Source organism: Conger conger, chromosome 14 (assembly GCF_963514075.1).
Source record: "Conger conger chromosome 14, fConCon1.1, whole genome shotgun sequence".
NCBI classification, from domain to species: Eukaryota; Metazoa; Chordata; class Actinopteri; order Anguilliformes; family Congridae; genus Conger; species Conger conger.
Genome location: NC_083773.1, coordinates 2,716,865 through 2,736,343, shown reverse-complemented (window position 1 = coordinate 2,736,343; position 19,479 = coordinate 2,716,865). Strand labels below are relative to the sequence as shown.

The 19,479-nt window shown below is 47.8% G+C and overlaps 1 protein-coding gene across 1 annotated transcript in view; it reads left to right on the top strand.

Moving 5' to 3' along the window:
- The window catches only part of LOC133110063 (serine/threonine-protein kinase WNK2-like), a 42,565-nt gene extending 24,440 nt beyond the window's left edge, over positions 1 to 18,125 (top strand). Inside the window, exons 13-28 of the mRNA XM_061219931.1 lie at positions 3 to 52; positions 577 to 739; positions 1,629 to 1,745; positions 2,184 to 2,387; positions 2,716 to 2,743; positions 3,117 to 3,215; positions 3,945 to 4,564; positions 5,553 to 5,610; positions 6,065 to 6,141; positions 6,896 to 7,509; positions 8,875 to 9,089; positions 10,654 to 10,827; positions 12,289 to 12,390; positions 13,002 to 13,046; positions 14,103 to 14,407; positions 15,174 to 18,125. Of these exons, the coding sequence (XP_061075915.1) occupies positions 3 to 52; positions 577 to 739; positions 1,629 to 1,745; positions 2,184 to 2,387; positions 2,716 to 2,743; positions 3,117 to 3,215; positions 3,945 to 4,564; positions 5,553 to 5,610; positions 6,065 to 6,141; positions 6,896 to 7,509; positions 8,875 to 9,089; positions 10,654 to 10,827; positions 12,289 to 12,390; positions 13,002 to 13,046; positions 14,103 to 14,407; positions 15,174 to 15,434 (3,132 nt within the window). The 3' untranslated portion in view covers positions 15,435 to 18,125. The remainder of the gene's footprint in view (positions 1 to 2; positions 53 to 576; positions 740 to 1,628; positions 1,746 to 2,183; positions 2,388 to 2,715; positions 2,744 to 3,116; positions 3,216 to 3,944; positions 4,565 to 5,552; positions 5,611 to 6,064; positions 6,142 to 6,895; positions 7,510 to 8,874; positions 9,090 to 10,653; positions 10,828 to 12,288; positions 12,391 to 13,001; positions 13,047 to 14,102; positions 14,408 to 15,173) is intronic.
- The last annotated feature ends 1,354 nt before the right edge of the window (positions 18,126 to 19,479 follow it).

The following is a 19,479-nucleotide window of genomic DNA, read 5'->3' as shown; positions in this document are numbered from 1 at the left end:
AGGAGTCTCGAGCAGAAAAACCATTACTGTATCAAAACTACACCTATGACAGGTATGCACCCACACTGACCGATGGTCAGACCTGTGCTCTCTGTTGGAGTGGGGCCAAACAGCACCATCTGAAATATCTGCTAAAATGGATGCATAATTATTCAGTTTATTCTGTTTATTACATTAATTGTGAGATCATTCATGATCTGTGTAGGGCAGTGGTCTCCAACCTTGGTCCTGGAGAGCTACTGGGTCTGTTGGTTTTTGCTGTTGCTCTGCACTTAAGTAATCAATTAGAGCAGATGATTACACAGCTAACTCACCTCACCTGGTTACCTGGGTTTCAACAGCTGATTTGTGTTATTATTCACATAATTTTTTCATTATTAGTGCTGATTTTAAGGTGAAAACAAAAACCAGCAGACCCAGTAGCTCTCCAGGACCAGGGTTGGTGACCTCTGGTGTAGGGTGTACGATTATTGAGTGTGTATGTTCTATTCGTTCATTATCCTACGTTGCGGATGTTGTATTAGTTTATTATCCCACGTTGCGGACGTTACGTTGTTTTCTGAAACCCCGTTGCAGTCTGAACTCGGACACGGCGTCTGGCAGGGAGATGAGTGACAGCGCGGAAGGGACTCCCGGCGGCGGGAAGATCGAGGGCAAACAACGGAAACACCACCGCAAGTCCGCACGCACCCGGTCCCGCCAGGAGAGGTCCAGCAAACCCAAACTGAGCATGCTCAACGTGAGTCCGCCCAAACTGAGCATGCTCAACGTGAGTCCGCCCAAACTGAGCATGCTCAACGTGAGTCCGCCCAAACTGAGCATGCTCAACGTGAGTCCGCCCAAACTGAGCATGCTCAGTGAGAGTCTGCACATCTAGTGTCCAATTCAGCCAGTGTGGGTTGCTTGTAAGATTTCGTCATCCCTGCTAACTGAGCCTCTCCTATTCCGGTCAATGCTAATGGTAACTGTGCGTCACCCCGCTGGGCTGCTGGTGAGGGTCATGTGGGGGCCATCCGGGCACTAAAACAGTGCTTTAAAACTGAGCGTGCTCAACGTGAGTCCGCCCAAACTGAGCATGCTCAGTGAGAGACTGCACATCAACTGGGACAGGAGGTGGGACCTGCTGCAGGAGGGGCTGTCTGTCAGAGAGAGAGTCCTGCGGAGAGAGGGAGAGAGAGAGGGAAAGAGGGGAGAGAGAGGGAGAAAGAGAGAGAGGAAGAGAGGGAGAGAGAGGGGGAGGGAGAGAGAAAATGAGAGAGAGAAAGGGAGAGGGAGAGAGAGGGAGAGAGAGAATGAGAGAGAGAGAGAGATGGGTAGGAGAAGAGGGTGGTGTGTGTTGCAGGCTGAAAATGTCCAATTCAGCCAGTGTGGGTTGCTTGTAAGATTTCGTCATCCCTGCTAACTGAGCCTCTCCTATTCCGGTCAATGCTAATGGTAACTGTGCGTCACCCCGCTGGGCTGCTGGTAAGGGTTGAATACCAGACTGTGGGGGCCATCCATGCACTAAAACAGTGCCTCTAGCAGGCCTCTCATTGGTTTATTATAAGACTGCGATGAAGTGTGTAATGATATCTGACCTGCTGTGTTTATCCCGTGTCCCTTTGCCCGGTGAAACTTTGCTCTTTAAGGTCTCTGACACCGGAGACAAGATGGTGCAGTGCCAGCTGGAGACTCACAACCACAAAATGGTGACGTTCAAGTTTGACCTGGACGGAGACGCCCCTGAGGAAATCGCCACTTACATGGTAGGTCAGAGGTCAAAGGCCAAAGGCCAAAGGCCATGAGACGTGAGTCAGATCCTCCCTTCTCTTACAAGTGTCGATGCAACGCACAAGGCATCAACATTTTGTGCAGCGTTGGTAGAGTTTATCTCTCCTCCAGTGTTAATAATTGAACACATCTCCTGTGAGTAGAATGGAGCAACATTAGCTCAGGCGGTAAGAGCGGTCGTCTGGCAGTCGGAGGGTTCGATCTCGCCCTGGGTGTGTCGAAGTGTCCCTGAGCAAGACACCTAAGCCCCAGTTGCTCCTGACGAGCTGGCTGGTGCCTTGCATGGCAGCCAATCGCCATTGGTGCGTGAGTGTGTGTGTGTGAATGGGTGAATGAGAAGCATCAATTGTATAGGAGATAAAGGCACAATATAAATGCTGAGCATTAACCATTTTGCTGCCCTGTGGTGGCAGGTGGAGAATAACTTCATCCTGCTGGCGGAGAGGGAGGTGTTCATCGAGCAGCTGAAGGACATTGTGGATAAAGCGGAGGACATGCTGAGCGAGGAGCAGGAGGGGGGGAGGAGCTCTGACCAGGGAACCAGTCCTGAGAAGGGAAGCACCGAGCAGGTGGGCAGCCATCGGCCAATCACGGGACTCCCAGACCACAGGAGCCAATCACGGGACTCCCAGACCACAGGACACTGCCCACTTTCCCAAAGCACGTGTTCAGCCAACACATAGACATGCCCACTCACACAAAAAGGTCACTCACATACAAATACACATACACATGCATGCACACAGCACTCCCAGATGTAGTAAAACTGGTATTTTCTGGGTTGGAGTTTGTTCGGTTAATTAATACAAAAATGCCCATGATGTCACTGTTATTTAGACACATTGACTGCACTTCAAACCGGCTGAGGTGTAATGTCACTGACCCCCACCGTGCTGCTGTGGCTCTCTGTCTCTGTTCCAGAGCGTGAGGACCCTGCTGCCTGACGCAGAGCAGCCTGTGTACCAGCAGAACGGTAACACCCTGCCTCCCTCCCTCTCCGTTTAACCGCTAGCCCTGCTTTTAATGGAGCTGTGCTTTATATCCACTGCACACTGTGGGGGTCGAGTAACTGCGCAGGTGGAGGTATAGAATGAGCAGTGAGTGTGCAGGTGGAGGTGTAGAGTGAGTGTGCAGGTGGAGGTGTTGAGTGAGTGTGCAGGTGGAGGTGTAGAGTGAGTGTGCAGGTGGAGGTGTAGAGTGAGTGCAGGTGGAGGTATAGAATGAGTGTGTAGGTGGAGGTGTAGAGTGAGTGTGCAGGTGGAGGTGTAGAGTGAGTGCAGGTGGAGGTGTAGAGTGAGTGTGCAGGTGGAGGTGTTTGGGCGTCATGTTGACCTTCTTCCTCGCAGTGCTCCACACTGGGAAACGGTGGTTCATCGTCTGCCCTGTAGCTGAAACCTCCGCCCAGGAAGAGGAGGAGGAGTCACCTAAACAGCACAGCAACACAGGTAACACTCCTCACCTGAACACAGCCACACAGGTAACACTCCTCACCTGAACACAGCAACACAGGTAACACTCCTCACCTGAACACAGAAACACAGGTAACACTCCTCACCTGAACACAGCAACACAGGTAACACTCCTCACCTGAACACAGCAACACAGGTAACACTCCTCACCTGAACACAGCAACACAGGTAACACTCCTCACCTGAACACAGCAACACAGGTAACACTCCTCACCTGAACACAGAAACACAGGTAACACTCCTCACCTAAACACAGCAACACAGGTAACACTCCTCACCTGAACACAGGTAGCAGCACCTCACCCGAACACAGCAATACAGGTAACACACCTCACCTGAACACAGCTACACAAGTAACACTCCTCACCTGAACACAGCAACACAGGTAACACTCCTCACCTGAACACAGCAACACAGGTAACACTCCTCACCTGAACACAGCAACACAGGTAACACTCCTCACCTGAACACAGCAACACAGGTAACACTCCTCACCTGAACACAGCAACACGGGTAACACACCTCACCTGAGCACAGCTACACGGGTAACACACCTCACCTGAACACAGGTAGCAGCACCTCACCTGAACACAGCTACACGGGTAACACACCTCACCCAGACACAGCAACACAGGTATCACCTCACCTCAGCAAATATATGCAGAGGATCTGCCCTTGTGCCTGAGTGTTTGTCTCTTTCCCCAGATCCGCTGGCCAGCTCATGGCCGGAGGGCGTGATGAGATCACTGGGCTCCGCCCCCTCGCCCTCAGCCCCCCAGCTCTACAGCCAATCAGAGGGCCCGGCTCGGTCCGCCCAGGCGGCCGAGCTGGCCGAGGAGGTGCCCTGCTGCCCCCTGGTGCCGGCCCTGACCTCCGACCTGACCTCCGACCTGACCTCCGACCTGACGGCGGTGCCCCTGCTCCCGCCCGCCCGGCCCCGCCCCGGCCCCGCCCCGCACCCCGGGCCGGTCCTGCAGCAGCCGTGCGCCGCGCCCATCCTGCAGCCTGGGGGCGGGGTCAAGCAGTCCTCGCTGCCCCAGAGCCCCGCCCAGGTCTCCACGCCGGGCCCCGGGGGCCCCGCGCAGCCGGCCGGGCCGGGCGAGTCGGACGGGGAGGGGCCCCCCCGGGCGGGGCTGGTGGACAGCACCATCAAGACGCTGGACGAGAAGCTGCGGAACCTGCTGTACCAGGAGTACGTGCCCCTGTACCCCTCCGGCAGCGCGGCCGGGACCCCCGGGGAGCACGTCTACTCCCCCGGCCCCGGGGCCGAACGCCAGGCCCACGGGCCCCCGGGCGACAGCTTCTCCAGGAAAGGAGACCAGCTGGTGAGAGTGCCGTGCCATTAGCCCCAGCGTTGTCTTAACACTGTGTCTTAACAGCAGAGAACCTTTTTGTGATGAGTGACAGGTTGTTTCTAGATTTGATAAATAGAAATTCAATTAGGCTGCTTTATTTTAGGGGTTTAGTGAAGGGGACAAGGGGAGTTTAGTTTAGGACAAGGGGAGTAAACAGAATGTAAAGACAATGTTACCTGTGTTGACAGTTAAGACTAACTGTCTCTCTGCCCTAATGGTGTACTCTAAGTAACATCCGTCTTCCTGCCTGTCAAAAATACTACACTTCACATTTTACATTTTTGTCATTTGGCAGATGCTTTTAATCCAAAGCGATTTACATAGGACTTACGTAAGTGCACAGGTTCGTCAACAAGTTAAGTGCATCACATCACATCCATAAATAGCAAAACACGCAGGAACAGCTGTTCTAACCAAAAAGCAAGAGTCATCGTAAGTGCACAATAGGGAATGTCGAGAAGAGGGGGGGCAGGGGGTAAATCAAGAGGGAGGACTAAGGTATAATCTGAATACTATACTCCGATCAGGCAAAGAATTAGAAATTTACTGTATACCAGCCAATAAGGATTTATTTATGGGGCAGCCTGTAGCGTAGTGGTTAAGGTAAATGACTGGGACACACAAGGTCGGTGGTTCTAATCCCGGTGTAGCTACAATAAGATCCGCACAGCCGTTGGGCCCTCGAGCAAGGCCCTTAACCCTGCATTGCTCCAGGGGAGGATTGTCTCCTGCTTAGTCTAATCAACTGTACGTCGCTCTGGATAAGAGCGTCTGCCAAATGCCAATAATGTAATATAAGTATTACATTTTGGTATTCATAACAATACAAATATTTATATTCCTACTACAACTATGTTCCAGCTTGATCTCACTTTTTTCTTCCCCCCCTCCCTTTCTCTCTCCTGCTCTCTCCCTCCCTCTCTCTCTCTTTCCCTCTCTCTTTCTCTCTCTCTCTCAGCCTCAGATCCCAGAGAGACAGGGCAGTCTCAGCTCACTCAGTGACTCTGTTATCAGTGGTATATTTTTCTCCTTTATGTTTTCTGGATTTCACACCATAAACACCCATTCAATTTCACTCCTATGTTAAATTCTGACAAAAACCCAAACTTTGCTTGAGTATCCATTGAACATAAATACTTAAGAAAATATAAAAAATGATAAGTTGGCGGAATGTCTGAGAGTAAAAAGGCAGGATAGACTTTAGTGTGGCTGTAAGTGGGAACTTTACAAAAAGTTTTACAGTGTGCAGATGTTTGTTTTTTTTCTTCCTTTTTAGGAATTATCCCCCTTATACACTAGGGTTAATCAGCCACATGTGCAAACCGTCTGATATGAACTGGGTCGCCGCTAAAATGTTGGTCGCTTGCCAGATATTGGTTATCAACTGGTTTCCTTGAGTTTGTGGGATTATGTGTTTTCCGGAGGGCGACCTTCCCACAGAAACGAACATCTGCTGTCTGTTTCCTGTAGCTTCAGCCCGGGGTGGAGCCAAGAGTCACACAATCTCGCATTCTACTTCCTGTTCTGGGGCCCGGAGTCGGTTCAAGGTATGAATTACAGCATTACTGCAGGATCAACAGCTGCAGTACTCCTGCGTGTTTATAGTAGAAACAGTATTATTGGTGTTTACAGGCACTTTATGACAATTATTGGTACGCAATTGGCAATAATAATAATAATAATAATAATAGGGCCGCGGTCGTGCAACAGGCTAAGACGTAGCAGACTTGCGGTTGCAGTTCACTGCAGTTGCACACCGGGGACCGCGGTCCGATTCCCGGTCCTGCCAAGAAAGCCAAGTTTGTCCAGCTCTCGTGGAGCGGCATAATTGGCTCGCTGCTCCAGAGGCAGGGACTTGGTAGGGTTAGCAGATCGTCGCACTTGGAGTCAATTTATAGCATTTTTTTTTTTTTTTTTTTTTTGGCCTTTTTCAGCTTTATTGGACAGTATACAGTATAGAGAGACAGGAAGAATGGGAGCGAGAGAGAGGGGAAGACATGCGACAAATGTCGGACGGTCGGATTCAAACCGCCGATGTCGTGGCTCGCAATGAGCATGCGGTCAGTGCTCTACAGGCTGCGCCACCGAGACACCCCCGAAAATGAATTTATTAAAAAAATAAAAGTAATAATAGTGGCGATTATTGACGTGCAGTGTAAGGAAGCGATTATTGAGGTGTAGTTTTAAAGTGATGATTGGGGTGCAGTGCTATAAAGGTGATTATTGGAGTGCAGTGTTACATGGGAGAGTTATAGGCTGCAGTTTTAAAGTGTTTTAGAAAAGTGTATCTCTGTACTGCAGTTCATCATGACTCCTCAGGCCCCGCAGGACCTGAGCTTCACTCAGGAGAAGAAGCTGAGGAGCTGGAGCGCGTGTGGCTCTCCGGCGCCCTCCGGTGGCCCAGACTGGGACAGCAAGGCGCCCGGCGGCGGCGGCGGCGCCCCCCCGGGCCGGCTCTCGGAGGCCGGCGGCAGGGACGAGGCGGCCGTGCGGACACGCCGGAACACCTTCTCCTCCAGCCAGGACTTCTGCCTGGGCGCCCCGCCGGCGGCCCCCCGCATCCCCCCCGTGCCCCGGGCGTACACCTGCAGCCCGCTGGACCGGTCCCGCCGCGCCCGCCGCCTCTCCACCGACTCCGGGGAGGAGAGCAGCCCGGCGAAGGCGCCCCAGCCGCCGGCCGGCCACGCCCGCGGCCACGTGCGACGGCGCAGCCGCGACCTGATGAAGAAGGCGGTGGCCTTCCTGCGCCGCTCCGGCCGCAGCAGCAGCGTGCAGAGCTCCGACTCGCCCAGCCGGCCGGACGCCACGCCCGCCCACCTCTCCCTGCAGTCCTACTACTCCTACGCCAGCAGCGACAACGAGTCCGAGCTGGAGGACGCCGACATGAGGAGGGAGCTGCAGAGACTCAGGGAGAAGTACGCTGTGTGTGTGGGGGGGTGTGTGTGTGGGGGGGTGTGTGGGGGTCTGTGTGTGTGTGTGTGTGTGTGGGTGGGTCTGTGTGTGGGTGGGTCTGTGTGTGTGTGTGAGTGTGTGTGTGTGTGTGTGTGTGTGTGTGGGGCTCTGTCTGTGTGTGTGTGTGTGTGCGTGTGTGTGTGTGTGTGGGGGTCTATGTGTGTGTGTGTGTGAGTGTGTGAGTGTGTGTGTGTGTGTGTGTGTGTGTGTGTGTGTGTGCGTGTGTGTGTGTGGGGGTCTGTGTGTGTGTGTGTGTGAGTGTGTGTGGGTCTGTGTGTGTGTGTGTGTGTGTGTGAGTGTGTGGGGGTCTATGTGTGTGTGGGGGTCTGTGTGTGTGTGTGTGTGTGTGAGTGTGTGTGTGGGTGGGTCTGTGTGTGTGTGTGTGTGCGTGTGTGTGTGTGTGAGTGTGTGTGTGTGTGTGTGTGTGTGTGTGTCTGAGTGTGTGTGTGTATGTGTGTGTGGGGGTCTGTGTGTGTGTGTGTGTGTGTGTGTGTGTGTGAGTGTGTGGTGGTCTGTGTGTGTGTGTGTGTGTGTGTGTGTGAGTGTGTGGGGGTCTGTGTGTGTGTGTGTGTGTGTGTGTGTGTGTGCGTGTGTGTGGGTGGGTCTGTCTCTGTGTGTGTTTGTGTGTGTGGGGGGGTCTGTGTGGGTGGGTCTGTGTGTGTGTGTGTGTGTGTGTGTGCGTGTGTGTGGGTGGGTCTGTCTGTGTGTGTGTGTGTGTGTGTGGGTGGGCCTGTGTGTTTGTGTGTGTGTGTGTGTGTGCGTGCGTGTGTGTGTATGTGTGTGCGTGTGTGTGTGAGTGTGTGTGTGTGTGCGTGTGTCTGTGCATGACTGCGCGTAGGTGTTGCAGCCCCCGGTCAAATAGGTAATTATTTTGGATTAAAATACTTTTCCATGCTTTATTCAGCTTGTCTGGGTGTGTTGGGACATATAACATACTCTCAAAAAGTGCAAACCCTGTTTTCTGTTCCTCTTGGTTTGCTCAATTACACCAGGATAGATCAGTCAAGCACAGAAAAGTATTTGGTATGTTATATAGAGCTTCTGATTCTGGTAGAGAGGTCGGTTACTATGAGTGTTTCTGAGGTAGGGATGTTAGAATAGTGTGTTTATGTAAGGTTTTCGGTGGTAAAGAGTTACATTTTTGTGTTGTGTGAGTGAATTTGAGGCAGAGATTTACTTTATTTTGTTGAGTGGGTGTTTTTCAGGTGGAGAGATTGGTTATTGTCTTTAGTCAGTGTTTTATAAGCAGAGCTTGGTAATAGCATTGAATGCATATTGAGGGGAGAGGCTGGTTAGTCATAAATAGTGTTGTGTATTGCTGTTTTCAGGCACTTGGATGAGATCACAGAGTTGCAGGCCTATCACAGGAGTGAGGTTGAGGCTCTGTATACCAAACTGGGAAAGCCATTTCCTTCCACTCTGGGGGTGTCCCACACAGCGCCCCCCACTGGCCGGAGGCGGAGAGCCAACAAGCACAGGCTGAAGGCTGGAAAACTCTTCAGCCCTCTGGTCCAACAGCTGAAGAGTGCAACCAGTAAAAGCAGTAAGTCCCAGAAACACCCATGACCACCTATGATGGGCATCACAGGCTGCAGGGGAGAGCCTGTGTTTGTCTAAACCCTCCCGAATTACTGGCCAATGTAGCAATGCACACTGCCGAAAAATATGATTGACCGTTCCGAAATTTGGAGAAAAGGGGGAAAAACTGTTTTAACCCTTCTGGTTGAGTCGTTGGGGTCCCAAATTATTGTTGCCTTCATATTCTAACAACCCTTGATACAATTTCTTTATGTAAATCATGTTCCAATATAAGAACAAAAATATACAATTCCGAATTTGCATGAATAAACATAAATCTTTTTTTTTTTTTGCTCACTTTTATTCCACGTCCGGCCGACATATTTCCGGTTTGCTAGAAATATAAGTTTGTTTTGCAAATTATTTGATACATATATATTTATGGAACCAATCCGCTGGTTATATCCCACCTGGTTACGGAGACTGCTTTCTAACTAAAAAACTTTTCTTTATCTGTTCAGCCATTTGCTAGGGCTATGCCTGGCCTGAACTTGTTGTCTGTTTCTTGTTGTTGTTGTAAATGCATTGCCAGGTAATTTCAGTATCGAACTAATGTAAAACATGGTGAGCTTCTTACAGGGTTCTTATGGGGTTTCCTACCCTTTCCAACAAGGTTTAATGTGTCATATTCAGGTGATGGACAGTTTAGTAATATTTCTGCATAGCAGAATGAATATACAGATGTGCATAATTACAGCATTTGGACTTGCTATTAATAAACCTGTATTTATACTGGCTAAAAAGGCTAACAGGGCTCTGGTTAACCTAGTTTTTAAATGAAGTTCAATTTTGTATGTGCTGCAGATTTGTTAGGATGCATTGAAGTCAGTAATCCTTTTTGGACACTTTATATTGCTTGACATTTTGTATAAAAACGATTTTAATGGAAAAAATAGGCTTTTCTGATGATTCATGTGACTCGAAGAAAAGATAAGATGTTTTGTATTTGGAGAGATTTGGGAACACTTGAAGACACCTGAGTGCAGTTTTGGGAAAACTTTTGATGAAACTTTAGAATTTGAATGTTTGTCCATATCTTTACCAAATTTTTTACCAAGTTGACGTCAAGTTTGTGCACAAATATAAAGTAGTTCTAGGTTGGTCCTTGACTTACAAATGGATATATTCAGCGCTAAACTATAAAAACATAAGTTGTTTGTAATTTTCTTGTATCTTAATGTAACTTTTGTGTCCACTGTATGTACATTCTTTGACATAAATTTGTTCTGTCTCAAATGTCTGAGTGGTACAAGCCTCTTCTTTCATTTAAGCATTCAACCATGTGTGTGCAGTAAAAAGTTGTTGAGATATTGACACTTTTATACTACACACAGTGGAAATTTTCATCAAAGGGTGGCAAAATGGAAAGTGTTAAAAATGAGTCTGAGCAGTGCCCACTAAAGCCACTATTTGACCATAATGCCATGATCGCTATAAATAGCTAGTCTAAATGTCATTAGAGGTGCACATTTGTGGGTGGCTGTGCAGAGGTGAAGGTGCAGAAATGGCTTTGTGTTTTTCCTCTGGAGGTGAGCCCGTGAAAGGGACTGAATCACCACTGAAGGACGTGGGCCTGCTGGATGGCTCAACCCCCTCCGCTACTGCCACCCCGCCCCCCTCAGGACCAGAACCGGTCCAGAAACAGCCCTGCTCACTTAAGAGTTCACTGTCCTCTGACAACATCTACACAGGCCAGGGCCAAGGTAACACGCTCATGCTTATACTCTAGGGACGGGCATGGTTACTCGATCAGACGGTTAATCAAAATCGATACTTCACCGAAATGGTGGTCCGGTTAACCGGATTTAAACAGTTAATTAAATCCTGCATTATAGCCGAAAAGATTTGTGAAAATGTTTTATGAGTGTACAGCAGTGGGGTCGTAGAATTTTAGAGTAGCCAAATGAACATGATTGCGGCACCACAGACTTGAAAGTGCAGCGAAGTAGGCTATGGCCAGCAACATTTTGAAGAGGATAGCAAATGTGTCGCATCAAACTTAGGTTCAAATACTATGTGATATAATGCGCAACAAAAGCACCGTGACAAATCTCTAGATGAAGGAAATTTCAAATGCTGTCTGTAACGTTACTTTTTCCACCAAAGTCTGAACTCCCAATCTACTCCCAGCTGCAACCTCGACGGGAAATTAAAACAGCTGTGCTGCAAGCTCAGCATAGATGAGAGGCACACGGCCGGAAACCGATTAGAATCAGAAACGTCATTTTTATTTTCATTACCTTTGAAACTGAATGAAATGAAAAACAGCATGAGATGGATTTTAAGGGGAAATTGACTATGAGAAATGACACAAAGTGTTTGACCAGATGAGTTCGACAAGTCTCGACGCAAACAAGCTCAAACAACTGAATATTATTTATTGCGATTGCGGACCATGGCTGGGAGTTCAATTGTAAAATTAAAACGCAAACTAGTGTCCTTGAACAATAGTTGACTAGACATGTGGACAGGTTACTTGTTACATTTCCACCCAAACGAGCGTACAGATTTCTTAAAACCAACCGAAAACCGCAAACCCGAGACCCCTTTTTTCAAAACTAGTGCAAAGCCGCGTATTAGCGGGCAGGCAGCCTATGTTGTTTGTACCATTCCTCAGGCAGTGTTCTTTAGTAACGATATCTGTTGTCCAGCAAGTAGCTTATTGCTGAATATCTCGATAATGATGTTTAGAGTTGCCATTTTCATGCAATCACCCCTTGTCATTGTATTGTTTTGGCTATAGTCCTGCCGATTGGAGCATGTTTGTACAGCCTATTACGGGAATTCTAAAAATAGATTTTTAATCGGTTAATCGATTACATTTCGCCAGTTAACCAAACCATGAAAATACTGAAAATACCCATCCCTACTATATACACACGTACGCGCACACACATACACAAACCTTGCACACCCTTTGATAGTTGAGAAGAAAAAAATATCTAAATGCATCAAAAACTGACTTTTTCCACGTTTTAAGATGAATAAATTTTGTTCACAGGTTTACAGCACACATTCATTCATTACTGTATAAACAGCATGTGGGAAATATTTGCCCTATTTTTAAGAAGAATCTGCGTTTTGGACCTTTTACTCCTGTCACCACTGGCAAAAGAGACTTCATTGCAAATCCTATTTCTTCCCCTCTCTGCTGCCACCTGCAGGTTGGACGCAGCAGCAGCACCCAGCCGCAGAGAGGGTCACCTACAAACCCAGCGGCAAAGCTCGAGCCCGTTTCCTGGGCGGGCCTGTCTCTCTCTCCATCTGTTTGTATTTCTTTTTCTCCTTCATTTCTTCCTTTCATAATATTGAAGGGTTTAATACAATAACTGGCCCTCATTCATCCTCCTCTTCTCACAGGGAATTGCTTCCGCAATGTTCTGAGATTTAGGTGTTCTGTCATGTTAGATTCTCTGAGTAAAAAAAAAAACAATTAAATGCATGGGCAAGGAAACAAACACTGATACCGCAATCCTTAAAAAGCTGGTCTGATTACAGTCCAGGGCAAACTTTACCTCATAGACCGAGAGATCTCTGTAAACTTGGGTCCTTGAGCAAGGCCCTTAACCCTGCATTGCTCCAGGGGAGGATTGTCTCCTGCTTAGTCTAATCAACTGTACGTCGCTCTGGATAAGAGCGTCTGCCAAATGCCATTAATGTGATGTAATGTAAACTGTGGCAATTATGGGGGTCTCTGAGTCTAATTGTACACAATAAAAAAAATGATAATAAGAACCAGTGAAAACAAGTTTACACAATTGACTCCATTATTCTGAGCTACTGTGGTGTAACACTGTACCAGACTGTATAGTTCTCCAGGTTGTAGTCTGCATTTTAAGAAGAGCTGACCGAGTCCTGATTGTGTTTTGCCTTACAGGGTCCACTCTGCGGCGCTTGTGCGTGGGTAAAGATCGTGGAAACAGTAACTATCTTCGCCTTTCCTCTCTTGCAGCATGAGCATGGCTGCGGGTTTGCCCGGGTCTGGCTGGTCCGGTCTGGCCTGCGGTGTGTGTCCTGCGGCATGCAGCTGTGCTTATGTCCCCAGCATGGCCCGTTAGAGCGTAGAGCGTAGAGCAGGGTGCCAGACCCCAGTTCTGCACTGCTGCAGAGTCCGCTGGTTTGTGGGGTCGGTCTCTCGGCGCCGACGTGATGCATGCAAATCCATGATTGGCGGAAGAGTCCGCGCACATTGCTTTTAGGGTCTAGATCGGTTGTCAGTTGAAAGGGAACCACAAACCCCCCCCCCCCCACTGGAGCCCTCCAGGACACAAGTAAGGACGTGAGTTTGTGTGCTTTGTGTCTTTCTGTGTGCCTTTTCAGTTTGTGTTTTAGGATGTTTTTTGCGATTGACTAAAGATGCAGGTTAGCCCTTTCGCTGCTACTTTTGAAGCTAGGTTTTTCCGTTACAAGAATGCTGCCTGTTTGGGTGTGTGTGTTTCCTGCTGCATGTTTATCTGGAGCAGTCCTGTGGTCCGTCAGACACAGACACAGGTGCTGAAGCCTCAGGGCTGTCTGTGTGATGGCGTGACGCTTGGATTGCGAAATGCACGCGGTCCGTTACAGCTCCCAAACGGTCCCAGTGTAGCAAAATGCCTGCTGAGTCGCCACGGTCTTTTGACATAAACAAAAAAAGCACTTATTCAGGCTGCATCTCAGCTCCTATTGCCTTGATTCCACTCTCTATTAAAAGCTATTGAGTCCAACTGCAGGCTTGATTTGTCAAGCCCAGACTCCAAACTTAAAAGTTGCTCTTGTGCACAACAACTCTAAACCAAATGTACATTTAGATTTCACGTTACGCACACGATTCAGTCGTTCTCTCCTCTGGTCCCCTGACTTCTCGACACCGCCCTCTTCTCCCTGCAGGTGAGCTCAGGTATTTATGCCGTTTTAAGAATGTGCCGAGACCGACACGAAGCGCGTTGTGTGTGCGTATACCAGACCTGATGGACCCTAATCTGTGACATCTCTATTGCAGGGTCGACCAATAGCGGCGCGACGGCCACAGCGCCGTCCAATCGGCAGCACTCTGCGATGTCTACCCCTCCTCCCCATCAGCCGATCGCGGGGTTCGCCCAGGCCCAGGCCAACAACAGCAATAACACGAGAGGCTCCTTCACAGACGACCTGCACAGGCTGGTGGACGACCTGGCCAGGGGGACCCTGGAGGCAGCGCTGTCCAGGCCCACTTCCAGTCCGGACCGGTCCAGCTCCAGCTCAAACAGGTCCACCCCCAACCATGCCGGCCTGCAATGGCTGTGGAATGAGATCGGGGCCTCGGAGGTGAGGGGGGTGGGTGGGTAGCAGTGTGGAGTGTACTTGGCAGAACAGCAGTAGGGTAGCAGTGTGGAGTATAGTTGTCAGAACAGTAGGGTAGCAGTGTGGAGTATAGTTGTCAGAACAGTAGGAGTAGGGTAGCAGTGTGGAGTATAGTTGTCAGAACAGTAGTAGGTAGCAGTGTGGAGTATAGTTGTCAGAACAGTAGGGTAGCAGTGTGGAGTATAGTTGTCAGAACAGTAGTAGGTAGCAGTGTGGAGTATAGTTGTCAGAACAGTAGAGTAGCAGTGTGGAGTATAGTTGTCAGAACAGTAGGGTAGCAGTGTGGAGTATAGTTGTCAGAACAGTAGGAGTAGGGTAGCAGTGTGGAGTATAGTTGTCAGAACAGTAGTAGGTAGCAGTGTGGAGTATAGTTGTCAGAACAGTAGGGTAGCAGTGTGGAGTGTAGTTGTCAGAACAGTAGTAGGTAGCAGTGTGGAGTATAGTTGTCAGAACAGTAGGGTAGCAGTGTGGAGTATAGTTGTCAGAACAGTAGTAGGTAGCAGTGTGGAGTATAGTTGTCAGAACAGTAGTAAGTAGCAGTGTGGAGTATAGTTGTCAGAACAGTAGGGTAGCAGTGTGGAGTATAGTTGTCAGAACAGTAGGGTAGCAGTGTGGAGTATAGTTGTCAGAACTGTAGGGTAGCAGTGTGGAGTATAGTTGTCAGAACAGTAGGGTAGCAGTGTGGAGTATAGTTGTCAGTTATACTGAATGGCTCTTTCTCTCTCTCCAGGTGAATCTAGTCAGCTCGCCTTTGGCTGCATGTGACACTTCTCTGCCCGCTGCCCCAGAGATGGGGGTCCTCGTCAGCTGCCTGACGCCCACCCGGCCTCTGGGGAGGGCCCTGTCCGTGCCCCTGTACGCAGCACTGTGGTCAGGTGGGGTCGATTCGGGGATCGCCCCAGGGACCGCCATGTTCCCCCCCGTAAAGGGCCTCGCGCCCCAGGCCACGCTGCTCCAAGATCCCATCAGCCCCAAGTCAGAGACCACCTAGGAGGGAGTACCTGAATGCAGCATGGCCCAAACCCCCCTGTGCATATGTATAAAAGGTGTGAATATCTGCACAACGTGTATATACACCGTGTGCATGTGTGTGTGTGTGTGTGTGTGTGTGTGTGTGTGTAGATATCCTGGATGCTTGTAGGTGGGTGTAGATAGCCAGCTTGGGTGTAGGCATCCACTGTGTGTGTGTGCGTGTGTGTGTGTGTGTGTGTGTGCGCGTGCGTGCGTGTGTGTGTGTGGTTAGCGTGTGACTCTGTATATAATCTGTATGCTTTACAGCCGTGCTGTGTGAAGTTGCCATGCGGTCACTGTGAAGCGGTTCCACTCACAGCTTAGTATTAACATTAGTTCTGGGACTGATATTTTGAACCTAAGTTATATGCTCCTATTTAATGAATACAAAAATAAAATGCTGTGATGGTTGTAAAATTCATCAACGTGTTTAAGCGGAGCTCTTCGGCGTTCATCTGCATCTCGCTGACAATCCACTCTGCTATCAATCCAGTATATATATATATATGGTGACCAGCTTCCCTTGAGTACCGTGTATACAAAGCAATCAGAATCACAACCTACTGTAATGGCAAGTAGAATCAGGAAAAAACCCCATTCAAATATGCTACAACTAAAACACAGGAGAAGCGATATTTTCTCAGAATAAGTCGGACACGGTCTGGTGTAAACGGGACGTCTGGTCACCCTATGTATACAGCACGGGGAGTAGCGTTTGAGTTACAACATTAACTCTGGGACAGTGCTTCATCAATGTAAAATAACGTGTGCAATTTCAGTGACGCACAACGCTTGTAAATGCTGAACGATTTAGTTGTTTCAGATTATGATATGCATTCAGGCAAGGAGCCTTAATAATTGTTGACTAGGGATTTAGCGCTGCACTCAACAGCCATAGACTATACATGAACTTACTGTACATTTTTGGCGAGGGAAGGCATTATTATAATTTGGAATTAATTTGCAATTTATATAATTACCATTATGAAAGATGTACTGTATCTGATGTAGGTGAAGAGCGGGCTGATTTAGCTTGCCGTCCTTTATAGCCAGGGCTGTGCTTACCAGATCCCAGGTCTGTGCGATTGAGTGTGTGATGATAAGCAGGCATGTTCCAGTGCATGCACTGTCCTGCTGCAGCAGGTTTGACCAGTGTAGGGGCAGCTGGGTGGCTCATCCTGTCGAGGCGCTGTGTTGTCTTAAGGATGACCCGCCACTATGCTGAACAGCAGAGAAATAACCCCTACGTGATCTTTTTTCAACTTGAAATTTTATGACCATATTTGTGATGAGTGACAGGTTGTTTATTCATGTGAAATAGATTTGAAAAATAGAAATTCAGTTCATTATGTTCGGGGTTTTAGTGAAGGCGGGCCGTTTTTGACCCTTACGACCAGGGGAGTGTACAGCACGTTAAGGGGTTAAGGCTCTGTTTTTGCGTATGAACGGACCCTGTGACCCTGTGATGAGTTATCTACCGTGCAGTGGCGACTTAGACTGGCAGCCCCACGGGGCAACATTGAGTGGCCTCTAATGTCGCCCAGGGAGTAGAGTGGAACAGTTACCGGGGTGACCAAAGCGCCACAGAAAATGATGAAAGTATTATCATCGCCAATCAGCGCGGGTTGAATTCATGAGTTAAAAAATTGGTCCAAATCAGGAAAGTAGCAAAGGCTGCCCCCAATGAGCTACCATATGCAACTGGCCATTTAAATTCAGGGGTGGGGGGGGGGGGGAGAAGGGGGTCAGCCAGGGTCAGCCCTGGGGATTACGTTTGGGCCTGGGTCTGACGAAGAAGCAAGGGCTCTCTCAGCTTCAATCTTTGGTTAATTTGCATAACCTGATCCGTTTGTGCAGAAACAAGTTACTGGGCTGCTAATATTTTTCTGTGTTTTGGACCAAATTTCCAGACCAGAATAGGATACAAAAAAAAAAAAAAAAACTTTGTATTACACCTGCAAGCCTTGTGGATGGTATCAATAAAATTTCACCACTTTAAAACTGACCGTATCAAGCCTGGCAAACAAATGGAAGAATTCCTGACTGTATTGAACGCGTGAACGCGTATGTGTTCTGTGAAAGGCATGTGTTGCTGTTTGAGTGCACATGCGGGCCCAGTATCTTGTTTCCTGCAGGAGTGTTTGCTGACACAGGCCGACAGGCACTGCCAGCGGCCCATTCAGGTCTTCAGTAAATAATACCAGTGGCTTCCTGTCCTTCCCTCAAATGTATATTATTCCATCAATTCAATTTGAATTGAACTTTTTTACAAATAGTATGCAGAGTCCTCTGCTTTAGCAAAAATACTTCCAGTTTAAGGAGGCCTCTCTTATCTCGTATCTACCGTGGTGCACCTGAGCCTACACGTCCATCTCCATGTCCCTCTGTCAGTCTGAGTCTGTATGTCCATACGTATGCCAAAAATCCGTCCGTCTCGTCTGCACAGCCGAGATTGTATGTTCCGCCTACACACCTGGGTCTGTCTGTCTGTTCTGCTGTACGTCTGAGTCACGAGCAAACCCGTAAGCAGAGGCCAGAATGTCGGATGCGTGTCCTGCTACTCTGTGTACAGTTCTTCCCCCCGGTCAGCTATATCTCCTGACCTGCTCAATAGCCCTTAACCACAACGACTGTACATGTTTAAAGACAAATAAACCTATTTTGAGCTTGACAGTGTGTCCTGTGTAAGTCATTGTGCTGAATTGCAACTTATTGATCCGTGATATAACTTAGCCGAGTATTCATGTAGCTACAAGCCTTTTGGTGCTGACAGGAGTATTATCCTATGGTAGTCTATTTGGTAGATCTTCAAGCTTCACAAGTGTTGGTTTTATTCAAATGTCGTTTCCTTTTCTTGAATTTCACTTCAAATAACTTTTAACTCTTTTATGCTGAATGCTTACGTGAACTGGGTAGTCTTGGCTGGGTTAACTCTTGGCTGAATTAAAATATATAGTGCATACTGGCCACATGGGTGTGCCATAGTGCACATTAGAAAATGTTGACATCCACAAGTGTAGTCCCAATGGAGCAAGTTACAAAACTTGGTACTCAAGTCTCTCTCGACAAATTTGCCTCAAGGACTAATAACTTACAACATTATTGGATTTTCCACTTAAATGTTTCTACATTGTCAAATGTGTTCTGGAACATTTGGGGGGGGATGTAATCCCCACTGGAAGCGGAGACGTTTTGCATTCATGATAGACTTCTGACCACCATTTCATGTCATCTAGAGCCTTAATTTATAGATAGTTATGGTGGCCAACACACACTCGTTAACAAACACACAGACACACAGGGGTGGAGCACATTAATGAATCCTTTACTCAAATTTGTCAGCTGAATGTGACTTTGAAGAGCACATTTTTGTTGCCTATTCAAACCAATGATCTGTAAAGATGCATTTACATTAATAATAATAATAATAATAATAATAATAATAATAATAATAATAGTAAGATTGATAATATTTTACAGTTTTTTACAATCGTTTTCACACTTGTCTCAATACCATGTCCACTTTTTCAAAACTCTTCACACAGTGTGCTTTTGAAACACACACCTGAGCAAATCAGTTAACCTTTGGTGCAAAAGGCACTTCAACCACCAAAACACTTAATATTTCACCCAAAAGTGACTCATGCTGCCATAACTATAGCACATGCTTTCTCCCATAAGACTACTTTTTCACTCAATGTTCAATGAACTACAAAACACAAACAACTTGGAGCATTGCTAAATACATATATTATGTGTTTCCCTTTCCTCTATTTTTGCATCCACAAATATTTCAAGCCAAGCAGCTAAAGAAACTTCTGATCTGTTGGTTTGCCTCTCACAATAGATGTCATGACTGAGTGTGGTAAATTTACAGTAAACTGTAAATGAATGAATGTTTTACTATATTGGAAACCCAGAATAACAATTTTTACTGTGTAATGTAAAACAATATATGATAAAGAAACACATCACAAAAGCAACAGTATTCTTCAGAGGGTTTACAGTATTTTGACATTTGTTCT